Source organism: Doryrhamphus excisus, linkage group LG11 (genome assembly GCF_037039965.1).
Source record: "Doryrhamphus excisus strain RoL-2023G ecotype Guam linkage group LG11, RoL_Dexc_Guam_v1.1, whole genome shotgun sequence".
Classification (NCBI taxonomy): Eukaryota; Metazoa; Chordata; class Actinopteri; order Syngnathiformes; family Syngnathidae; genus Doryrhamphus; species Doryrhamphus excisus.
In genome coordinates, this window is record NC_136367.1 from 18954755 (window position 1) to 18981513 (window position 26759).

The 26759-nt window shown below is 42.3% G+C and overlaps 1 protein-coding gene across 6 annotated transcripts in view; it reads right to left on the minus strand.

The window, feature by feature from the left end:
* Positions 1–26759, minus strand: part of cacna2d2a (calcium channel, voltage-dependent, alpha 2/delta subunit 2a) — a 151832-nt gene that overhangs the window by 114632 nt on the left and 10441 nt on the right. For all 6 annotated transcript variants that reach the window (XM_058065870.2, XM_058065848.2, XM_058065837.2 and 3 more), the window contains exon 2: positions 25824–25905. In XM_058065870.2, coding sequence (XP_057921853.2) covers positions 25824–25904 — 81 coding nt within the window. In that variant the 5' untranslated portion in view covers position 25905. The remainder of the gene's footprint in view (positions 1–25823; positions 25906–26759) is intronic.

Consider the following 26759-nt stretch of genomic DNA (forward strand, 5'->3'; position numbering starts at 1 on the left):
GCTTACACTGGACTGTTTTGAAACAAAAACACATAAAAGGATTTCCATTTCACACAGTCATGTGACAAAGGGCCAACATGAAGCACTAATAATTGCCAGGTTTTCATCTCAACATACTTCCATGTCTGCCAAAGCCATGCAGGGCACTCAAACAAGGATAACAATGTGTCTTCATCGTGGTATGTACATTTCCATACGATACCTGCAGTTAACTACGCAGTTAACTCCCTGTAAGTAGAATGGAAGCCTGCGTTCACACTCACTTTCACTTTGGGTAAAAAATGAACTGCGGTGCGTTTACTCTGGTAGTACGGTTGGTTTGGTCCATCATTCGAATCCTGTGGTGCACCAAACAGAGAACAAACCGCTGGATCTCGGAACGCTTGCAGGTGAACTGCAGTGTTGTGCCCTTTCAAAGTACATTTTACCAGCTTTTGTTGAAATGTAAGCAGGTAAATATATAATCTTAAAACAACCTACATAGTTATGTATTTGACCCAGCAGATGGCATCTGGTTATGGAACGCAGTCGGTGTGGTTCAAACATCGCTACCTCACTCTGTTAGGGTTTTTACAAAAAATTATTAATGAAGGATTACTTTTGTGTGGTGAAAAAATCTGCATATTGAAGCAAATTGTGTGTGGTTTTGCCCACATTTGTTATTTTAAATCATAAAAATGGCAAAATGAAGTAGAATCCAAATACAATACAAGCCATTAAGACCACCAATCAACTGGTGGGTGTAGTATTGCACATTAGTCACTAGGTGTCAGTAATTGTTCCATGAGACAAGCACCGGACTCGAGCGCCGGAACAACAGGCTTTTATTGCAGGTTGAAATTAAATGATATCACAACAGGAACAATATTAATAATCTTAAAAATAATATACTGTTGCGGCCATAGCCCACAACAACCTAAAACTTCACTTCCTGTCCTCCACCAACCTGTCTTAAATGTCATATTTTCTTCAGTCATACATGTTTAAATGAGTGTTATTCCATGTTTCCGTCTTCTAAAACATGTTTTCTTTGCCATAGCTGTCAAAATATTTTAATATTTTATAAATCCGACTTATCGCAGATTAAGCACGATAAACTGATATTTGAGTTACATCACTTAATAGGCCACGAAAGCTGTCCAATCATTCATTCATTCATTCAATTTCTACCGCTTATCCTCACAAGGGTCACGGGGGGCACTGTGGAATGTACCAATTCCACACTGAATGGGAGGAGAACCTTTTTTTTTTTTGTCTACTGGCTCAGTAGCCAGTCTCCATGCAGGACATAACACATGGCTGAGCTAACGAGTTAGCCATTTTCTACCGCTTATCCTTATCCTTATCTATCCCAGCTGTCTTGGGGCGAGAGGCGGGGTACACCCTGGACTGGTGGCCAGCCAATCACAGGGCACGTATAGACAAACAACCATTCACACTCACATTCATACCTAAGGACAATTTGGATTTGCCAATTAACCGAGCATGTTTTCGGAATGTGGGAGGAAACCGCAGTACCCGGAGAAAACCCACGGATCCACGGGGAGAACATGCAAACTCCACACAGAGAGGGCGGAATTGAACTCTGGTCTCCTAGCTGTGAGATCTGCTCGCTAACCACTTGATGCAGCCCACTGTCCAATCAATGATGTCCTTAATGCATATATTTACTGCACAGATATTGGTCACATGATAAAAACAACAGTCCGAACGCCATTTTTTTCAAGTGTAACCGCAGCCTTCAATCAATGCAGACGTCAATCAATTGTACCTGGTTGCCCCGTGACACAGAGATTCATAGTCTAACGTGACTCGCAGGAGGAGAGAAGGATGAGATGAAATGTGGGGCAGCCTCCTCTGCTCCTTTCCCTCCCCTCCCCTTCCCTTCCCTTCCCTTCCCTTCCATCCTCCGTCATGGTATTTGTCTTTTGGACAGAGATAAACTGCGGCCTTTTTATTAACTTGCTGATGGTAGAGAATTGCTTTCCTCCATCCACGAGGATTTCTCAAATAAACAGCCGCAAAAAATATCCTCTCTATAATTCGCTATTTCGACACTATTTCTCTTACTTTCTCCCCCCCCCCCCCACGTCCAGTCGATACCTCAAACCGAGGGAGCTCATGTACGTGATTAAATACAGCCCAATTAAAACAGGCATAGAAAATACTGTATTTATAAAGTCACTCAGAGAATAGGATTTTAAAAAGGGATAAATGGAGTGATGAGATGGAAGTTGCGTGCATGATTTCACGCTACGGCGCGCTAAAAGACTTCAAATGTGTGAAACAGTGCATTATATTTTGCTGCATGCGTGACTGTGTTTGAATGGTTGTGTGTTTCCGTGTGTGTGTGTGTGTGTATTCGTTCGAGTGGGCTGTGGTGGTCCTCCTGCTGAGGAGATGGAGCCTGAGGGGTGGAGTTGTCTGGCTGTCTCCTTCCTCCTCCTCCTCCTCCTCCTCCTCGTACTCATTTGACTAATTACGCTCCACTTGCATGCCGTTGACCGAGCCTGGCACCTGTCCATCGGTGTAACCGTGAGCTTGGCGTGTTATTGATTGGTTTTATACAACACTTCATTTTGTGTACCTGTACTATCCAATCAGATCCAATAACACATCTGCATCCAAAATATTACACAATAAGGAGTAGTGTCAGTCATACAGTCTCTATGTCTCAGTGGGTGGAGGCGGGGCCGCTCGTATACACACTGCATGCAGAAGAGTGTAGCCTCATGAAGAGCTATGCTCAGTAACGTAGCAGAAATTAAACGTTCTTAAGACCCCATAAATTTGATATTTTTTTATTGATTCTTTGAAATTTTTTTTTTTTTACAAAAAAGACAAATTTCAAATTTAAGCAGGCTAATACTAGCCTACTACTACTACTACTACTACTAGTTGTAGTAGTAATAATCAGAAGAAGAATAAAAATGATAGTAATAATAATAGGCTACTTAATAATATAATAATGATTATGGGCTGCAAGGGTGTCAAGTGGTTAGCGCGCAGACCTCACGGCTAGGAGACCCGAGTTCAATTCCACTCTCGGTCATCTCTGTGCGGAGTTTGCAGTTCTCCCTGTGCATGCATGGGTTTTCTCCGGTTTCCTCCCACATTCCAAAAACATGCTAGGTTAATTAGCGACTCCACATCGTCCATAGGTATGAATGTGAGTGTGAATGGTTGTTTGTCTATATGTGCCATGTGATTGGCTGGCCACCAGTCCAGGGTGTACCCCGCCTCTCGCCCGAAGACAGCTGGGATAGACTCCAGCATCCCCCGCGACCCTTGTGAGGATAAGCGGTAGAAAATGGATGAATGAATGAACAACCATACATCGTGTACAGAGCGATTGAAAAGTAACTTCCTGTTTTAAAAGACTTCCATACACAAAAGGTGCGCCTAATGTTTAGCAGCTTATTATAATAATCGATTAGCGTGATGCAGTACAATTGTTCACCACAGCCAACTACAACGTCAACAATAAACCGAGCATCCCCTTTAAAGCTCATTTGCTGTACTTTCAAGCTATTCAAGCCATCGCATTTCGGCTTCGCCGCTTGTCACATTCCAGACCACCTCAGCCAAGTTTTATCAACTAGGCCACTTGTGTAGTTCTGCATTAAAAAAAAAAAAAAAAAAAAAAAAGATTCCCTCCCTGTCAGACTTTAATGCTCCTGCAGACAAAATAAAAAGCATCCTATTTGAAAGCTCCCTTGCAAAGCCAACTTAGGAACACATCAGTAAATTCAAAATGGATAATAATGAGCTGAGGGTTTAGCAAAGCCACTGGAGCGGCAGAGGTCAATGGGATGTCATTTTATAATTCAAATGGGTTCGGATGCCACGCTTATGTGTCAAGTGGCGCATTAACTGAGGAAGTTGACATGCAAAATGTTGCACAGTAGCAGACGCGTCAAATGCGTGTATTATTTTAGATGATTCTACTATTCTTGGATTCATTGATTCAGTTTTGGTTTTTGTATTTCAAAATGAAATCAAATGTGTTTTAACTCCTTGCCAGTTTTTTGTTCGTCCAGTTTTGAAATTGAGTTTGGATCAAAAACAAACTTTCCGCAGCAGTCCAGTGCCGATTGTACTTTGGTATGTGACAAAAATAAAAAAATAAAAAATAATACAACATAAAAATGTAAAAAATAAATAAAAATACAAAATATTTATACATATATATATTTATTTAGACTTTATTTTATTTATTTTTAAAAATAAAAAAATAATAAAATAAAGTTTTAAAAATACTTAAACTATATTAGGAAAGTAGGAAGTGAACAGTTACTGATTGTAAAAGTACCAGATTGAGGGGTAGGCTTTAATAAACTTTGCTTCTTCCTACTCCTTTTGGACATGTGGAAGTGTGAACTGATTATGGGATGCACTCAATTGTAATCTGATGCATGTTCAAATGAAATTAAACCATTACCATTTTTAAAAGTGAAGAACGTTTGGAGCTGAATCCGATTATATATTCATTGGGATTGGCACTTTTCTTTCGGAATGAGGTGTATACAAAGGTTACATTCTTTCCGTTTGAGCAAATAAACCGAATGCAATGGGAATATTTGGGTCCATGTATACGTGGCTAGTGGCTAAGACATGACAAACAGTCGTCTTTCCTCGATCCCTAGCGCGAGCCCGCTAAGCCTGCTAGAGAGCATCTCCATGTTAAGTCATTACACAAAGAGCACAGCCTAATTACACAGAGACGCGGCGTGTCACCTGCCAACAGGGTCATCGCTCTGAGCAGCGGCAGCATTGCAGCTATACAAACCCTGGCTGACAGATAAGAGACAGAGGGGACATCTTCAGCCACGTGTTCCTATATACGGGGGGGGGGGCGACCTCTGTGACCTTTCCTTCCCAACCTCGGCGCTGTGCCACTGGTCGACGGTGGCACAACACCCCCCCCACAATCTCGCACCAGAGGGACTGTTCTCTACGCTCAACATCACGGGCGGCTTTTACAGCATGCCAATTCCTACCAAAGTGGCTGTTTCCATGGAAACGCTTAATGACCAATAACAGAGAGCAACCTGGGGAAGAGAAAACAGTCGAGAGAGAGAGAGAGACAGACAATGACAGAGAGGGACGGCAAAGAAAAACACCAGAATCTTGCGGAACAAAAGAAGCAATTTTGTATCGGAGGACAGCGTGAAGTCCGATTATGTCGTCCGAGTAAATGATCATTAATTCCAGTGTGTCCGACTGGGCCAGATTAATGCCTTTCCTTTCTGCACCACAGAAAGAGAGCCAGGGCTTCATTTCACTGGGTGTCCTCAAAGCATCAAGTCAGGCCTTCTGAAAGACAGCAGGGACCACACCGGGAACCGCTAGTAGGCTAGTGAGCACAACAACGGCTGGGATGCGAACCTGGGCAAAAAAGCAAAAATAAGCGGAGTGTCGTCCACTAACACTCCCTTCGGTGGCAACAAAGCTCTGTAGTTGAAACCAACGGTTGTTGGTCGTCTATTACCAGTCCTGTCTCTTGTAATAATAAATAATAATATCATTATAAATTCTGGAATTTTTATTGGTATAATTTTGTATTTGTATTATTTTTAATAATATTTTATTATGATGATTATTATTAGTAATAATAATGACTAATTGTTATTAATATTAATTAGTATTATTAATAAACATAATAATATATTTTGTAATTTTTATAAGTATTATACTTATTATTATTAATATTATTCGTTTTCTACCGCTTATCCTCACGAGGGTCGTGGGGGTGCTGGAGCCTATCCCAGCTGTCTTCTACACCCTGGACTGGTGGCCAGCCAATCACAGGGCACATATAGACAAACAACCATTCACACTCACATTCATACCTATGGACAATTTGGAGTGGCTAATTAACCTAGCATGGTTTTGGAATGTGGGAGGAAACTGGAGTACTATTATTATTTTTTATTATTATTATTATTAAGATTCAGGATTGAAATGAAAGCAGTGATATGAAGGAAGCCCAAACTTTTAATCTAATTAATTCTCATAATTTTCATAACTGCATTCCGAAAATATTGTGACAGGTCAATAGGTTATTACTTTGGCCTATATATATATATATATATATATATATATATATATATATATATATATATATATATATATATATATATATATATATATATATATATATATATATATTAATCATACAATAAATATTATACAATAAAAATAATTCAAAAAAATAATGAATCATATTTTTAATGACCTCTCATGGCCCACCTGCAGTACCACCAGCGCCCACCAGGGAAAGCACTTTGGGAATCACTGCTTTATAGTGATAGAAGTAGCCGGAAAGAGGGAAGTCTGGCTTCTCTGCTGGCTGGGCGATCCAAGCTTGGATAAGCGGGAAAAGATGGATGGATGGATATTCATCCGTTATTCATTTTCTAAAGATTGAATCCAGTTTAATTTGGTCCAATGAGGAAAAATGCACTTTGTATAACTGGTTAGGCATCAATTGTGTAATATGTACAGTATGTCATTCTGCACGTGCTGTTTATTGCACGACTGGTGAGATGCTACATTTGGTTAGCTTGTAGTTGTACAATGACAATAACTGAATCCAATCTCACCCTTTCAGACACGGCTTTGGGTTAATAAGATTCATAATTCATAATAAGATCATAAGAGCGCAGAAAACTGCCGTTCATGTACTGCTACTGGGTCAAATGTTAAAAGCCACTCTTCGTTGCTGTTGCGCCTGTTTTGGAGTCTCCTTCCTGGTCTTCTCCAACCTTTCGTCCTTGGTCGTCTCTTCCTCGCTCTTCAGCTTCATATTGAATTCCTTCCTTTCGGCCTTCTCACCCTCCCACGTTCTCCTCTCATCTTTTTCGTGCTTCTCCGATGTCTTTTTTCCTTTCCAAATCCCCGACCAGAAGTGATCCTTCTTCTTGTTGATCTGCTCGTCCAGAGCGTTGAGGCGGCCTTGACACGCTTGCAGGGTGTCCATCAGCATCTCCTCTTTAACCTTCTGGTTGCGTTTGTCCTGCTGGGTGGACTCCACGTAACTCTGAAACCTCTCCTCCAGCTCCTCCACCTTCTGCTCGCTGTGCTCCAGCTGTGCTAAATGGTCCTGAAGGTTCCGTTGCAGGGAAGCCATCTGAGCCTGTTGCATCTGGGCCTTCTGTTCGCTTTGCTGGAGCACCTCCTGCTGCTCCTGAAGAGCTCGTTCCAGTGAAGAGATTTGAGATTTCTGCATCTGCACTTTCTTCTCGCTCTGCTGGAGCTCAGCGAGCTGCTCCTGAACACTTTGTTCCAGTGAAAACATCTGAGCTTGCTGCTTCTTGACTTTCACCTTGCTCTGTTGAAGTTCTGCCTGCTGGACTTGAAGGCTTTCTTTCAGGTGAGCGATTTCCTCCGCCTGCTCCGCCATGATTTCGCTGTTCTTTCGGAATTCCGCCTTTTGCAGCCTCAGCAGGTTCCTCAACTTGATGTTCTTCAGCGTGGAAATGTGAAACTCGTTGTGGTAATGATCCTTCTCAGCGATGGCTGAATAGTGAAAGTTCATGAGCTTCATGTGCATTGATTTTAACGGAGAAAAACTGCACAGCAAGTCATTATTCCGCATTCCATCAGTGGCCATTGCTGTCGGCGCAGAGGATTGGGGCGCAGGAGTACAACGTCTGCAACGGCGGCAACTTTCCCAATCCGAGACATAAAAGGTCCTTTGTCACATCGCTTTGTGACACAACATGGCGATCCAACCATAATCTGTGATTGGATGCCCAAACTTGACCTGGCAAACTTTACGATGTAATGACTCTTAAAAGACGCAAGCTTTTGTCTCAAAGACGTTCATGTCAGGAATAATTCAGCCTAATTCAGAATCCCTCATTTATCGCGGCTAACTGATCCCAGATCCGGCCGTGATAAGTGAAGTAGGATTCAATATTGATGAATTTAATATTTTTGTAGTTACAACATATAGAAATCTGTTTGTGACTTTTGAAATATGATTTTTACCATTATTAGAGACCTCTAGACATGAAATAGCACCCCTATGTCCAACGTTACACTCAAATTACTCAATATAGTGTATAATCAGAACATAAAATATCATATAATCAGAATAATAAGTCATTTAAGACAGAAATAAGATTTAATATGAATAGTTTTTTGTCAAAAACACATAATGGGGCCAAACCAAGTACAGAGCGCCAGCACTTTGACGAAAAGAAGGTGAGAAACACTATTCTCCTCTATAGAATATATTTTTAAAATATTTTGGGGTGTCTGGAATCACTTCCTCAATTTATCAAAAATTTATTCATGATTGATGGCTGTTTTGTAGTTGATTACGACCTATTGTTATTTTTATAAATCCATATTTAAGCAAATGTTACATATTCTTGGCCTAAATTAAGCATTAATTAAGATCATAATTTATATCACAACACATAATAATATGATCACAATAACACAGGCTACTGTTGTGGCCATACTCCAGCTGAAACTCAACTCTGAATCCCCAGCGTCACTTCCTGTCCACACATGGGGAAGACATTTATTGAAACACACCTGAGCATTATTTATGTCTTATTTCTGTCTCAAATGACATATTATTCTGATTATATCCGCCATATTGAGTAATGTGAGTGTAAAGGTGACTGTAGGGGTGTTATCCCATGTCTAGATTACTCTATAAATGGTATAAATGTTTTTCAACTGTAAAAATATTAAATGAATGAATACTGAATCCTACTTCATGGAAACTCACTTATTGCGGTCATGTCTGGAATCAATTAACTGTGATAAACGAGGGATATATATATATATATATATATATATATATATATATATATATATATATATATATATATATATATATATATATATATATATATATATATATATAATCATTGGATTTACATTTATTTTCTAAGGAAAAATAAATCGCCTTTATACATTTCGGTTTGAGTCCGACCTTTAAATCAAAACAGCGTGTACAGTTTTATCACCAAAAGTGGCAGATAAGTAGGTGACATTTAAAAGTGGGATACAATCATAAATAAAAACATCTGCGGCGTAGAGACATTTAAAAATTCTATGCATCCCCACCAGAAATATAAGAAACTATGTGATGAATTCCACACAACACGGCTACGATTGAATGCGATTAAGAGACTGCGTGACGTCGAAAAAAAAAACGACGCGGCGAAGAAGAGTTGACCGGTCTGGTCAAGCAGGACAAACACAGCAGGAGAAGTCCTTGTTCGGCGAGGAGACACGAGAAGGAGCGTCTCGAGCAGCTGGAGCTTTTCTTTGTTCGCCTGACAACTCTGACATTACATCAAAACCCTTTCATTATGTGAGCCCACATAGCTCACACTACCGCTCACAAAAGAAACTCCATTTTTATCAGACGCTTTAGAACAAGAAAAACAATCGCTGAGGGAGACGGCTTCAATCTTCCTAAAGTGTGCGGCATAAACAAAAGCCACTTTCAAGACAGAGCCGTCAGAGTCTCCATCGTGCTCTAGGAAAGGCTCGAAAACACACAGTGTCAAGTTCGCTCAACGGCTTTCAAAGGAATTGTCGTTTTTTTTTTTTGTTAATTCAAAGTCGAATGTGGTGCGTTACCACGAGGGGAGTCCGTCCATGCATACGATTCCTCTTTCACAAAACACGTATCTTGTAACAACCAATAACCAATTAGCTAAAAATGTCATCCAATACTTCTCTACAAGACGGGAGGGAAGAACTAAGTCTGAAACACTTCTATGCTAGGACTACGTTAAACAGCCATAGCATTTCAGTATGTGGAATCAAACTATGGAATGGATTGAGTAAAGAACAATGCACAACGATGAGTCAATTCAAGAAACAATACAAGCAGTTGATGTTTGCTAAATACAAGGATGAAGAGTCTTGAACTAGTCATGATGTGCTATATATATCACTATATTGACACTTACTATGGTACCCATTATGTCATTGGATGCTCATATCACCTCATACTTTGGTATGTGACCAAAAAAAAAAAAAAAAATCTATTATGAAAGCAGGAAGTGAACAAATGTAACAGTTACTGATTGTAAAAGTACCAGATGGAGGGGTAGGATGCACTCAATTGTAATCTGATGCATGTTCAAATGAAATTAAACCATTACCGTTGTAGCAGCAGGGGTTTTCAAGAGGACTTCAAGCGAGGTAACAGCAGCTTGAGAAAAATAAAGAACAACTCATTTCCATAATGAATTGAGTTGTAGTCGCTGGAGTGAGCATGTAAGTCGATGACATCATTGTCGAATTGACGTGGTTGATATTTTTTCAAAAAGTAACGCCGCACCGGCTGCTCGGAGCGTGTGTCCGAATACAGTGCACCTTGCTGGGCCACTGCAGGTGGCTCCTCCTGCTCTATACTCTGGTTCTCCTGATAGTAGTGATGTCCTAGTAGTAACGTCATGATATTTCATGAGGACAAATCGACAGGTACAGTTGGTCAAATCCTGATTACCTCCAGGTGTGCTCAAACTACAATAAAATATAAATTTTAAAAATAGATCGGTTATGGGAATGGAGAAGCAGAAAGTTGTGTTTATTGGTAATGGCTTAAAAAAACTGTCTAATTATTGCATTATTGCATGCATGTCTAATTATTACATTTACATAAAGACTTCTGTGGTGTGCAGCCATATTGTACCGAGCAGCCAGTGTGGTCGCACCATCGAGAATCAATGCATCACACGCATGCAAGTAAAGACGATGTATCCTCAACAGAGTAACGGCATGAGCGTTCAGACCTGCTTAGCAAAAAAAGTAGGTCACCTGGGAATGTCGGTAGTGCCGTGTTAAAATGATGATTCAGACCCGTACGGGAATGACATATTTACTTCCACTGTATATTTTATGGCGTATACGCGCCACGTAATCTCCAGTACAATGGCAGTGGCAGTGTTTGTGTTCATGTGTGAAATATTTGGAGGCTGATGGACTGCGGATCAGACTGACTGAAGGCAAGGAAGGCAAGGAATGATTCTCTCCTGAAGTCGGAATCACTCCGGAGCACACATTTGCAAAGCTGCAACACAAAGTAAGACGATTCATCCAATGCTCATTCCTCAAGCTAACTTTTCCACTGTGGACTCTTTTGTGTTTCTGAGAGAGAGAAAGAAAGAAGAGAGGGAAAAACACAGTGGGCGGGGAACAGAGTGGTGCGTAACACCAAGACTCTAATACCTAGGTTGCTTATTTTGCTTCCTAATAAATGAGATAATGTTTCCTGTACTGCAGCGTAATGGGAAGCGGTGAGAGATCATTCAAACACAACGAGCTCTCAGATAGTGTTAAGGAGTTAGAAGTCTGTGCACTAATGCACACAAATATCATCTTCTACCATTAGCTGGAGTGAAATGATGAAGAATAAATAACTAAAAAGGCCTCCATTGTGCAGTTTTCTCAAATTAACTAAATTAAAAACTGTCCCGGGTGAATAAGATTTGATTATTTCTTCACTTGAATTGCGAACACTTCATTAGGAGGCTACCATACGACATGCCAGAGGGTTTTTTTTTCCAGCAATAAAATTTCATTCATTCATTCTCCGTGCTGTTTAATCCTCACTGGGGCCGTGGGGTGATGCCGCAGCCTATCCCAGCTGACATCCTGGACTGGGTCCCAGCCAATCACAGGACACATATAGACAAACACTCCAATAGAATAGTCCAATGAAGCCAACATGCATGTTTTTGGACTGTTTGACCAGCATGCTAACCACTAACAAACGCACCAATGCACAGAGTGAACCCTCTTCCTGCCCTGCTTGAAGGCGGGAGGTGAGCAAAACATGAACCCATGCACATGGCAATATATTGAAGCCGGGAAAAAGTTCATTTTCATTTGTCCTACCCCTCCATCTGGTACTTTTACAATCAGTAACTGTTACATTTGCTCACTTCCTGCTTTCCTAATATAATTTAAGTTTATTTATTTATTTTACTTTATTTTATTTATTAAAAAATAAAATAAAAAAATTATAAAATAAAGATTAATTTTTTTTAATTAAAAGTTTTTATTTTTCATGTTATTTTTTAAACAAATAAAATAAAGTTTAAAAAATACATAAATAGATAAATAAACTTCAATTATATTAGGAAGGCAGGAAGTGAACAAATGTAACAGTTGATTTTACAGGGTCAGATTTAATAAGCTTTGCTTCATCCTACTCCTTTTGGACATGTGGAACTGGGAACTGATTATGGGATGCACTCAATTGTAATCTGATACATGTTCAAATGAAATTAAACCATTACCATTTGTGATCAATTAATCTATTCATCATTGTCCCGAGCCTTGTGACCGTGACACAATGTACGTAAGACAATGTAGGAAATGGTAGGAGAAAACCAAACGTTTATTTGTTCACCATCATAATCACTCAATTATGGTTGTTACGACAAATGAGCAATTCCAACATCCCAACTGCACATATGAAACAACTCCCTGCTAGTATACATCCATAATGTAGCTGCAAGTGTACCCACAACCACACACATTCAATATACACCCCCCCCCCCCAACCCCGTCCTTCACGTATTGCCCCGGTCTGCGTTACATTAAGAGGCTTCAATCATGTCCTGGAATGAGCATCTGTCAAATCCAATCTAGTACAAACCGCTTTATTCTTTTTACCAGACCAGAAATTGAGCCGCGACAACACCCCCCCCCCCCCCCACCACCACACACACGCACTCCATCCAAACCCACCTTGATCAGTTCAACTGAGTGCAACTGCATTATTCATACCGTGAACATTTCGTCGCGGCGGTGAAAAAGTGTTTGTTTCAGCATGTTGGAGGACTGCGAGAGAGGGCCACACACTGTCAAACGTGATTAGCGGGTACTAGCCTGATGATGATGATGATGATGATGACGCGGTGGTAGTAACACTGTGTCATTAACTTTGGATGATGAACACGGAGGGTAATCTGCTGTCCTGTGCTCAAAGGTTAAAGAGAGCTAGCAGGAAGAGATTGTCGACTATGCCAAGCTTTTCTTCAATTACCGCCACGATTCAACGAACCTGTGATGCTCTTTTCGTCGCCGGGTGCGTGGTCGACAAAAGCAAAGCGCGGGGATCTCTGTTAGCGCCAGGTCAACAATACCGGCAAAATCAGCAATGGCTGTAGGCAACCTCCTGTTTTTTTTTATTAACTTCATTAACCCGTTCAATAATAGGTCCCCTTTAATTATGACTACTGTCGAGTGGGCAGTTTACTTAAATAAACACATCGGCTATAATTAGTCACTATGACTACCAAGAGTGGGCTGCACGGCGGTTGAGTGGTTAGCGCCCTCACAGCTAGGAGACCTGGGTTCAATCCCACCCTCGGTCATCTCTGTGTGGAGTTTGCATGTTCTCCCCATGCATACGTGCGTTTTCAGACTAGCTTTAATTTTTTGCACATATCGGCATCGGCTGATATCGGTATCTGAAAATTGGGAGTAGGAAAATATCGGCATATCGGACATCCCTATGTCGGATATGTAATGAGTAACACCACACCACAGCAATTAAAAATACTAAAACGCCATTTAGGGCTGAACAGCAGCTGAGTGGTTAGCATGCAGGCCTCACAGCTAGGAGACCAGAGTTCGATTCCACCCTCCCACATTCCAAAAACATGCTAGATTAATTGTCGACTCCAAATTGTCCATAGGTTTGAATGTGAGTGTGAATGGTTGTTTGTCTATATGTGCCCTGTGATTGGCTGGCCACCAGTCCTGGGTATACCTTGCCTCTCGCCTGAAGACAGCTGAGATAGGCTCCAGCACCCCCCACGGGGATAAGCAGTAGAAAATGAATGAATGAATGAATGAATGAATGAATGAATGAGTTTCAGCCTTCATATCTGCTGCTTTGCACTTAATGATAATGATAATAATAATGATAACAGATATTTTTGCCTTCTAAACTGTAACTGAAGAGGCGCCGTGTCTAACTGGGAGAAAGAATGGGAGATGTCAGACACCTGCAATGAAATTAGTAGCTGATGAGTGTCGGAGCTAAAAATAAATAAATAAATAAATAAATAAATTTGAACCTACTCTAGTGATGCCGCCTCCAGGCCTGTAAGTTATGCAACGCTTCTTTCTCTCATTGTGCTGTCATTGCGTGGGTCTGTATTGAAAAACGTTGGAGAAACAATACAAGGGCCAGTATGGGATATTACAAAAAAAAAAAAAAAATGCTCCTACGCACATTTTCTGACAAGCAGACCTCTGCACACTGACAGTTATTACAAGTGATGAAATACAGTAATATTGTTGCTTCGGTATTGTAGCATTTAATCTACATGCGGTTTATGGCTTGGCTTGAAGTGCTCCTATAGATTTCTACATGGAGTACATAGACCCTTGCTAAGTGTATGCTAAATTACAATAAGAATAGACCGTCTACAAGTATTCTATTTATAGCAATGCACCCAAGCGTGTGTTTGCAGGTAATACAGTAAGATGAGGTGAGGTAAGTGGATTGCTGTGCAACCTCTAGAGGAGACAATAAAAGGCCATCAGGGAGGAGGAGGAGGAGGAGGGAGGAGGCGTTAATGAAATATGAATGTGTTTACCGGATCGCTGTCATGGTGTCCCAGGGATATTAAAAACACACGGATGTATGTGATAGTTTTCCCAGCCATCTTTCGACCTCTAATCAGCACGGAAATCATCATCATCATCATCATCATCATCGCCATGCACGCCCACTGTTTCGCCCTGCCTACTTTATGGCGCCGTTTCCCGCCTCTGTCGGAAATTGAAGTTGGCCAGATCAATGAAAACAATATAGAATTCAATACGAGATGCCGACGGAAAGAAATGACTGGAGGATGATGACTGTGATTAATGCATCACAGTCTATCATAGCAATCACTGGATACAATCCAACTGGGGGGGGGACTGCGCACATGGCATCCGTGACGGTCAAAAAACCCGCTAGCATACAGATATCCTCAACGTTTTACACTCTTAACGCCTGTTTCCCGACAGAGTTGTTTCGTTTGACGGCGGCCATGTTTTTCAAGTAATCTATCTGAAATTTTACACACACGTGCTTGTCAATCAACTAAAAGGGGTGCGTCAAATTTTGTGTTGATTTGGCTAACACCCTTGAGAGACAGTCGCTGTTTGGTAGAGCGTAGTGCGAGAAATCACAACTCAATCTGATGGGGTCAAACTTGGGGTTTTAATAACGGCGATCTGGTGGAAATTGGCGGCAAACGGCTCTCTCGATGCTTAAAGTAGACGAACCCCGGTCTGCAACCTTCGACTCCGGGGCCGCGTGCGGCTCCTTTATCCTTCTGCTGTGGCCCCAACTAGTTTATGGTTATTCTTAATACATTTTGTGGGTTTTATTTCCTTCTAATAATAAGTCAATTTGTCTTGTCATTTCCAACAATGGGCTGCACGGCGGACGAGTGGTTAGTGCGCGGACCTCACAGCTAGGAGACCCGAGTTCAACCCCACCCTCGGCTAACTCTGTGTGGAGTTTGCATGTTTTTTTTTACATTCCAAAAACATGCTAGGTTAATTGGCGACTCCAAATTGTCCATAGGTATGAATGTGAGTGTGAATGGTTGTTTGTCTAAAGACAGCTGAGATAGGCTCCAGCCCCCCCGCCCCGCGAACCTCGTGAAGATAAGCGGTATAAAATGAATGAATGAATGAATTTCCGACAATATTTTCTGGTTATGGACTTTATGCAAAGATCTATGTAAGCCATGACATCTGGACAGCATCTCATCAAGAAGAGTCGGCATCTTTCAGGAGAACAATAGAATCCCACTTAACCCACTTTTATCCAAATCCAAACATGATTCTCCACTTCTGCAAATCACCTGATGACACTCAACCTCGCCACCTGCAAGGACATTTTATACTTTTTTTTTTTTTGTCAGTCCTGCCTGTTTGAAGTTTGATCTTCCCGCAGCGAAGGAATGGCGACGTGGCAGAGGGCAAAAACTCCATCTGTTCATTTCAATATGAATGTCAGCGCGCCGGAGCGACGGGAACGTGAAATTGTGGCTGGAATACAGAGTGGACACGCGAGGTTAATTCAAACTCTCTTTGATGTCTGTCGATGTGTGAAATGAGCTGGTGGTCCAGAGTTCACGCAAACACACACACATGACACACCGACACACACGTGCGGTAATGGTCCCATCAGTACCTAGAGATTGCCCTCAGCTTCTATCAAACGGTGAAGAGCATCAAACAAGAAGTCGCCTTTACAGCGTGGGGGGGGGGGGGTCGAGCGATGGTAAATCCAGCAAACTCTCCAGGATTTAAGTCACGAGCATCCTCACATGACATCAGCATGACAATGGAAGATAAGCCGCCTGTAGGCAAACTCTGGCTTACATACACAATACCTACTTTCAACAGATTCCCCCCCCCCTCCGTGCAGCCGTAATAAAATTACATTTCAACTTTCACTCATTCGCTAATCAGTCAACTGTGTGGAATATTCCCACAACACCCGAATCAATATACGGAATCATCACAGCACTTTTTACAATGAAATAAAACCCATTTGGGCAGCACGGCGGTCGAGTGGTTAGCGCACAGACCTCACAGCTAGGAGACCAGGGTTCAATTCTACCCTCCGCCATCTCTGTGTGGAGTTTGCATGTTCTCCCCGTGCATGCGTGGGGTTTTCTCCGGGTACTCCGGTTTCCTCCCACATTCCAAAAACATGCTAGGTTAATTGGCCACTCCAAATTGTCCATAGGTATGAATGTGAGTGTGAATGGTTGTTTGTCTATATGTGCTCTGTGATTGGCTGGCGACCAGTCCAGGGTGTACCCCGCCTCTCGCCCGAGGACAGCTGGGATAGGCTGCAGCACCTCCGCGACCCTCGTGAGGATAAGCGGTAGAAAATGAATGAATGAATAAAACCCATTTGTCCAATTAGCTGTGCCGTGTGTTTAAAGCGCCGCACCCGCCATGTCTTTACAAAATAAAATAAAAGCGTCCTTGAGCTGGAACTCTTAAACAAAGTATGCGCTTGCGTTTTTACAAGTCTTACAATTAGCATGTCTATCGCCCGGCCTGGAAATATCAACAATGGGCTTGTGTAAGCATATAATCACCACGTGTCTTTGGAGGTGGCCCGCTATTGAACCCATTAGAAAGGGAAAGCTGTTATTAAAATAGCACAACACAGTGGCATGACGGCAACAAAGACCATTATCTCCGACTAACCTTAATCAAGTAAGCGCCTGCAGTCATTAAACAGGAACTGGAAGGAATGGATTCAGGATTGGCTGTGCTCCAGGGCTCCCCCTATAGGTGTGAGGTTGAATTCATTCATAATCATAATTGACAGGTTGACTTTAATAAACAAATGATGCCCAGTACGTTGTGTGTTATGTTTAGGGGTGTCTGATATTGGCGTTTTTGCCAAAATATTGTCCAACTATGAGTCGATGCCAATACTGCATTCATTCATTTTCTACCGCTTATCCTCACGAGAGTCGCGGGGGTGCTGGAGCCTATCCCAGCTGTCTTCGGGCGAGAGTGGGCTTGAACTCGGGTCTCCTAGCTGTGAGGCCTGCGTGTTTCACACTGCCCTCTCCAATGTACTTATTTTAAACTTAAATTGCTTCAAACGTAACGGGGAAAAATGACAAATAAGCCCAAAACTTACCACTTCCACACTGAATGGGAGGAGAACCTTTTTTTTCACCCTCAGTCATGGCATGTCGACTGGGCTCTGCTGGCTCAGTAGCCAGTCTCCATGCAGGACATAACACATGGTTGAGCTAACTAGTTAGCCATTTTCTGCCGCTTATCCTGGAGCCCATCCCAGCTGTCTTCGGGCGAGGGTGGGATTGAACTTGGGTCTCCTAGCTGTGTGGCCTGCGTGTTTCACACTCATCTGCCGTACTGCCCTCTCCAATGTACTTATTTTAAACTTAAATTGCTTCAAACGTAATGGGGAAAAAAGAAAAATAAGTCAAAAACTTACCACTTCCACATTAAATGGGAGGAGAACCTTTTTTTTCCCCCAATCGCTCTCGGCCATGGCATGTCGTCTCCATGCAGGACATAACACATGGCTGAGCTAACTAGTTAGCCATTTTCTGCCGCTTATCCTGGTGCCTATCCCAGCTGTCTTGGGGCAAGAGGCGGGGTACACCCTGGACTGGTGGCCAGCCAATCACAAGGCACATATAGACAAACAACCATTCACACTTGCATTCATACCTATGGACAATTTGGAGTCGCTAATTAACCTAGCATGTTTTTGGAATGTGGGAGGAAACCGGAGTACCCGGAGAAAACCCACGGGGAGAACATGCAAATTCCACACAGAGATGGCCGAGGGTGGAGACCAGAACCTGATATATTCAGGTTTAATATCCATCCGTTTTCTTTGCTATATCCTCACTTTTGTGACTTCCTGGAGTGGGTGACGGTGCAATACCCCAACATTCCCAGGTGTGAAGTGTTTTATTTGTGAAGAAGTGGATGCCACGCTCCTCTTGTCTGTTGTGAGGCCAAATGTGTTTACCTTTTTTTTTTTTAAATGGCTGTGTGCGTCTGCCTCTGCAAAGAGTTTCTGGTGCACCAAAGTCTCTGAGGTTTTGTCCTCTTCTTCTCTTCCTCCCCCACCTGCGCCAGTCTGGGATTGATTGGTCACACTTGTGAATAAGTTTAATTGGCTTGCCTCGGCGGTGGGTGGTTTTTAAAACGCTGTGGAAGCCCGAGAAAAGCGTTTGATCATGTAGGCAGCGAGGACTGAGCTACCTACATCTTTTCAATTCTCCAGCTTGCACTTTTTCCTCTTCTTTCTGCATTATGTCTCGCTCTTTGTCAAAAAAAAAATATAGGAAAGTCATTTTTCTGTCTCCACAAGCTACTTTGGCTCGGAGCTGGACTCACTCTCATCTTCGCCTCTGGCCCTTCTCCCAGGGCTCCTTTAGCTTGATGGGATTTATGCTCCACAACTACAATTGCTGCGTTACAAATGTACTCCCTGGTGTGCGCCATGCTTATTCTCGCATGCGTTTTGGTTTATGTAACATTTTCATTTTGCTTCCAGATTGAAAAGGCACATTTTTGGCCAGAGAGATTTCATGCGTCACATTTGTATTAACATCTGGGCCAAAAAAGACATATTTAATGAATGCGACTGTCATATTTGAGCCCTTCTTCTGTGAAGAGCGTATGATTTAAATGTTCACTCAATGATTATTTATATTCAAAACAAATTATGCTAATTAAGGAACAGTAGTTGGTATAGCAACAATGCGTTCATCATTCCGATGCTGCAGATCATATATAATATCTGATATGTGTCATTTGATATAATGTAATATTTATTCACTCATTTTCTATTGCTTATCCCCACCAGGGTCGCGGGGGTGCTGGAGCCTATCCCAGCTGTCTTCGGGCAAGGGTTCGATTCTAGTTACACTATTAACACTCTTAATGTTACACAATGGTAATTGTGATTTTTTCAATATAGTTAAAAATATATAATTCAGTCATTCATTTTCTACCACTTATGAGGGTCGCTGGGGGTGCTGGAGCCTATCCCAGCTGTCTTCGGGCAAGAGGCAGGATACACCCTGGACTGGTGGCCAGCCAATCACAGGGCACATATAGACAAACAACCATTCACACTCACATTCATACCTATGGACAATTTGGAGTCACCAAACATTCCATGTTTTTGGAATGTGGGAGGAAACCGGAGTACCCGTAGAAAACCCACGCATGCACAGGGAGAACATGCAAACCGCGTGCTACCTTAATGACATTTGTTTGTTAAACAAAATGAACTGACCCACTAACCCCCCCAGTATAACGGGATGGGGAAAACTGCTTGTACCAGAAATTGTAAAGTCTTCCAGTCTGCATGCCGGGAAAAATACCGGCAGTCGATTAAAAAGTGAGCGCGATAGGAAAATGGAGAAAGAGCGGCGCGTCTACATAATCTAGGTTTTCTATACCCATATTCCAAAAAGATAGTCATTTCAAGAAACTGTCTCTCATGCCGAGCCGGGGATATCTGCACCCTGCAGATAGATGCATTCATATAAACACTGCTGTGGAATCCTTGTAACCTTCGCCCGTGTCACAAAACCAATAAAAGGGCCCAAGAATAAATAGTGTGTGTTTTTGTGTACCCTCGTGTTCTCCTGTCAGCCTGGGGGGGGGGGGGGTGAAGCTGGGAGTAATGGCGCTGACCAACTCTCACGCTGCTTAACGCTCAGCTCGCCGCTGGTTTTTATGTGCCGCTTGTGTCCACTTATTTTGTGCCGTGTTTTGCGGTGAAGGCTAAAGCTGGCACGCGAACTGGGGGGGATCTGGGTCCCAAACAGGGGTCCCAAACAAAACCAACAGGCTTTGGTAAAACATGAGCCCCCAATATACACAATCGACTTAATAATGTTTACTGGTTCCAGATCCAACGGAATTAAATGGATTTCCACAATATAGGATGCAATGTTAATAAATAGAATGTTTTAGTATTGTGTATTAGTGTTGTGTAACAGCCAAGGAGAAGGCGGAAGGGGAGCAGAAGGGAGTGGAGGCCTATGCTCACACGCTCTCCAGCTCGCCCCCTACCCTTTAAAGGTAACTTCTCACAGCGGAAGGAGAGAGAAGGAGGAGGAGGAGGAGAGATGGACTCTTCCTGTAAACGGAGTCATTCAATCAAGAAACAAATGGCACCCATCTTAACCTCACGTCACCGTCTTCTGATGGATCCGCATCGAAAAGGAGAGGCTTTTAACGGCCGGCCTTATTGGAAGTTTCTCTCATCAGCGATAGCGGGAAAATCCAGCCGTGCACTTTGGAGATATCTCTTAGCTTTGGAGACTTTGACTCCCACAAAAAAAAAAAACATGTAAAATTTAGTTCAAAGCTTTTTTTCTCTTGCACTGAAAGACACACACATAAACACATAAACACACACACACACGCATACACAAAGAGCACATTTTCATGGCATTTGTTTTTTAAATCCTTCAGCCAGCAACGATCCACACGTGAAGGGCATGTGATGCCACAGCACAAACTGTCGATGAAATTAAACATTCATCTCCATCCAAACCAAGTGCTATACGCCCCTGCCCTGCTTCTGTGTGTGTGTGTGTGTGTGTGTGTGTGTGTGTGTGTGCGTATATTGATATGGATGTGCGTCACTCTCCAGGTTGCAGTAATCAAGGGATGCAAACAGCACAAGAGGCGGCTACAGAGGAGGGGCTGACTAATTTTCCGCATGCAGACTGGAAGGAGGGGTTTCACCTTGATTACGCTCTTCGGATATTTAGGGACTGGAGAAGCCATCCTCGTATGCCGCAGCGGTCTTTTTCACGGAATGAATGAGGTCACCTGAGGTAGGTCATAGTATGATACAGTATAGCACAATATGTGCAGCATGTCACAAACGTGAATTATTATATCTTTTCATCAACAACACGTGTGGTCATTGTACTATTATTATGTACTATTATTAGGTCTATTATTAATCCGCAAATATCCAACGACAGGTTGGATATCAGTAATGTTATGAGACATTATCTTTCACACTTACTCGCCATGGCTGAGATTAAGTTGAAAAAAAAGTTATCCTCTCATTCTGTGTGGAAGTGGTATATTTTGAGCTGTTTGAACCACTTTAGTATAGAAGTAGCACATTGGAGAGGCTAACTAGTTAGCTCAATGGCTTATCCGCTATGCTAGTAATCCCGTAGCTTGCACAATGTGATGTAAACAAAGAGTAACCGAGTGGCTATGGAGTGTTATTTTGTGTCTAAACGGCACCCATTATGGTCATTTCCCGCCCTTTGTATTGAGTTGCGGCCTCCTATAGAGCATCTACATGTGATAACCCGCACAGAAAGCTTTCTAGATCTTCCGGAATCTGCACCTAATCCAGCTGTATTTGCATAGATTTCCAAAACGGTTTTATTACACACATGTCCCGCCTCCGGGCACGCCCACTCTGCTGTGAATGGTCCCACTCCCAAGCACTCTAGACTACTGAAACCAAAACACAGAGCATTCAGAACCACCTTTAAAGCTTGCGTTAAATTCCTAATCCAAAAGCTAGTAGTAAAATGCTACTACTACATAAGATGACAACAACCAAGCGCTAATTATGATGTGCATATTCCTCACCAACAATGCAGCCATGTAAAGATGGCACGTTACATACGACATCATGTGTGAGAGCGTGGGTGTCGGAGCTGTGTGCACACGTGTGTCTATTAAAACTGCTGGGAGGAAGCCTGAGGATGTGGAAACAATGGCGGCGTCCGATGCCGCCTCTCATCATCGCACACTGTAGCACATCAAACAACGGCAGGCGGAATAATGGGGAGGATAAAGAACTATAAACGGCATCCATGTGCTCTCCTTAAGAACGTAGCCATCCTCAACCATCTCCTCTATCATTCTATCCTTCTTTATGCCTCGGACACCAAATATAAAACACAAATCATCTTAATTGTTGAAAGTATTTTTTCTGTCCGTAACCCTTCCTCCTACAACGCAACGACCGCCCACTCTCCTCAGTGCATTTTGGTAATGTGCCCATCATATCCACAATGCTGTGCATTGTAAAGATATAAAAACAGCTAAAAAAGAGGCAGGTAATCAATGCATGTAATGGGACACACCTATTCTGCTTATTAGGACCGCCGTTAAAACACCTCCAAAAAGGTTTTATGGTTTTATATCCACGCTGAGAGCATGTAGTAACGGGTATATTCATGATAACATAATACTTACCCTATTTGGGTCATTTTAAGCATTACTGGGCGTAAAATAGAAAGGAATGCTACACCTTTCCGTTCACTTTTCGATACGATGCATGGTAAAGCTAGCCGGCCATATTACAAAAATGGAGCGTTGTTTGAGTTTTTTGGAAGATTTTTCCAGGAAGCTTCATAGGCCTGATTACATGCATTCTCACCTGCCTCTTTTTAGCTGTTTTTATATCTTTATAACACACAAAAAAAGAGACAGATGTGCGTTTATGTCTCAAATTGTGAATTTCTCTTGGAGATTAATAGTATCCATCACATAAGGATTGCGGACGATGGTGAAAATGTCCCAAAATTGGCACTGATAGCAGAAGAGTCTGGCATCATTCCCCTGGTGCGTGCCACGCTGTGGATCTGTTTAAACATGTGTGTTTGTGTGCGAGTGCACTGGAGTATGGCAAAAAGATAAACAACAGAGTGGAAACACGAATGGCCCCTAAGAGAATACATCAAGTACATAATTGTTGCTGATGATGAAAAATATCAGAACAGTGTAACGGAGGGCAGATCTAATATTTGTAAAAGTACAATCTGTGTCTTTATTAACTGAAATATATTGTGGCCACCCACTTGCTTCTCTAAAAAGATGTCAACAGCGGTATATAAACACTAGCCATCCTCCTCTCGTCACGTTAGATCAACTCACAATACAATTTGCACACAATTACCACAATTTTGTCTGCACGTGAAGAAGAGAAATTGGAAAACAGGGAAGCGATCTAGTTAGCAGCCAGTGTGGCCTGCCGGGATTTCTATCAGACACACATATAGAGAGGCATCCATTTAGAAAATGGCTTTTCTAAGCATGCTGGGCCATTTAGCACACCCTGTGAAGACTCCAGTTTAAGGCCGTGATAAATGTCTTGACACATGCACCGCGCACGTGTGCAAACACACACAAACACACGCCCGTACGGACACCCAACGCAAGATATCACCGGGTCGGATGTCGTGAGAGGCTGCGTTGGAACCGTCGTGACTCGTTGGGTTGAGCCCACAGAGGAAAAAAAAACCTCAAACACTTGTAGTGTAAATGAGACTAAATCCACTTTTAACTTCCCATCAGCATCTCAGCTTTGGTTCCCATTAAGCTCGGGATCACTGCTTTACATCCCGACTTTACTCCTAGCAGTCCAGAGATAACATACAAGCATACATGTCTCTCTCTCTCGGCTCCTCTCCCTGCTTGGCAAATAGTTAAAAACATAATGACTTCAACACAAATTCATCTGACAGTGAGGGACGTCCTAAAAGACTTCAACCTAAATAAGCCCCTGAGGTCACACAAAACTCAAGCATTCGGAGCGCTGTTGTGTATATGTCCCTCGCTATATATCGTGCTTGGAATATCGCTCACTCATTATATCGACCATTTGCAAAGAATAATTAACAAATAACGGCTGTTTCGTCGTTAAATATGGCCTACTTTTAGTCCAAGAATATTGAAGGATAAGTTGTATGCAGTGTTGGGGTCACTAGGCATCGGTAATGCGATGGACACATCCCTGCAGTGATCCCAATAGAGTAAATATAGAGTCAGAGTAAATATAATAGGAGTCTAAAAGTGCCCATAGGGGTGTTATTTCATGTCAAGAGGGCTCTAATGGGTTTTCTTTATAAATATTCATTCATTCATTTTCTACTGCTTGCTGCTGGAGCCTATCCCAGCTGTCTTCTCACAAGAGGCAGGGTACAACCTGGACTGGTGGCCAGCCAATCACAGGGCACATATAGACAAACAACCATTCACACTCACATTCATACCTATGGACAATTTGGAGTCGCCAATTAACCTAGCATGTTTTTGGAATGTGAGATGGCCGAGGGTGGAATTGAACTCTGGTCTCCTTGCTGTGAGGTCTGCGCACTAACCACTCGTCCGCCATGCAGCCCTTTATAAATAAATATTCAGTTTATTAATACTACTTCATGGAAATTCACTTATCACAGTCTGGTCTGGAACCAGTACACCGCAATAAACGAGGGACTGTATTGCCTGAACCTCCTGATGTAGTTTTCATTTACGCCACCGTTAGTCCGTGGCTGCATTTGACGTGGTTACAACAGTCACAACAGCTACCGATCTACCTCTGCATGCGCTTTAAAATGTTGATCGCGCTATTGCATCGTTGGTGTTGCTGTGCCGTGAAATATAAAGTGAATTTGGATTTGATTCAGTATTACCAATTGTAATATTTTGGTAGTTGGAGCATACAACACCAGTTTATGACTTTGTGAATACAATGTTTATTAGAGCCCTCCCGACATGAAATAACACCCCTATAGTCACCTTATAGTAGATATAATCACAGACATTAAAGCATTTTAGATGTAATAAAACTCAGTAATTGTCAGTAAAAAAAAACAAGGTAGTATAGAAGTCAAAACAGAATTGAAAATATTCCCACTCCTGGTTCATACTTACTAGCATTATAATGTGCTGGCTTAAATGTTAATATATTTACAAAAAAATGTGTATAAATGTAACAAGTGGACAAATGACGGGTCGATGCAGACAAGCTGCCATGAGTGTTTGGTGACACTGAATTCTCAAATTGCCTTTATCTCGCACCGACATCCAGTAATGGCCATTAACCTTTACTCCTGTCAACTCCCTTGCCTCCTCGCTGCGACCCATCAATGTCGCCACCACGCTAAGCACTGGTACGGCTCACATTCAGGACGCCACAGGCACCCACGCCGGCTGAATGAAGCCCACTCACTCACATAGCAATAATGAAGTGTGTATCTCAGGCTGCCAGCGCAATAAAAAAACATATTTATATATATATATATTGAAACCGTGTCAGTCATGACCCGGCCACATTCCACACGCAACACATAGCCTCATGCAGGAAGGAAGCCATATTGACTGAAATAACACTGTTTCCTATCCTGGTGCTCACGTTAGGAGATAAACAGTACATTGATACAAAACACCAGCATGCCTTTCACACATGCATAGATATCCACGTTTAATAATGCACGGTGCCAAGTGTGATGTCAACTCACCAATCTCATTTGCTGAGTCCCGGTGACGTGCTGCAGAACTTTTTCCAGCTCCTTCTCGATGCGTCCAGCCCAGTGAATCATTCTGGGAAGGAAGACGGGACATTTTCAACACGCATCAACTCACATTATCACCTGAGCACATCATACTTGCATTTGCTCGCTTTAGGCAAGCGAGGGAGGACGCGGAAGGCTACATTCCAGCCAAAGTGTGTCTGCTTCAGGGGCGATTGCCTTGGTGGCAGGTCCAGTCAATGGCAAACGGTTCTTTCAACATGCCTTGTAGAATTAATGGAGGCTCCGCGGTGGTATTCACACCAAAACTGACATTTTAAAGCGCATACAGAGCGAGAAAACCAGTCACCATTGTAACTTATTCAATCCCAGCCATTAAAAAACAACAAAACATCCCTCTCAGTACCGGCCATTTCTGACGATTATGACTGATTTCTTTCATTCATTCATTCATTTTCTACCGCTTATGCTCACGTGGGTCGCCAGGGGTGCTGGCGGGGTACACCCTGGACTGGTGGCCAGCCAATCACAGGGCACATATAGACAAACAACCATTCACACTCACATTCATACCTATGGACAATTTGGAGTCGCTAATTAACCCAGCATGTTTTTGGAATGTGGGAGGAAACCGGAGTAGCCGGAAAAAACACACGCATGCACAGGGAGAACATGCAATCTCCACACAGAGATGGCCGAGGGTGGGATTGAACTCTGGTCTCGTAGCTGTGCGCTAACCACTCGACCACCGTGCAGCCCAACTGATTTCTTAAGGTAAACAGAATATTGTAAGCAATATATAAACATGGTATATACCAAAAGAAAGATTAGACTCACATCTTTCATCAGAAAAGAAAATTTGTTTTTTGTATAACATAAATATGTATATAAGAAAATTCTATAAAAATCACAATATTTCTGATT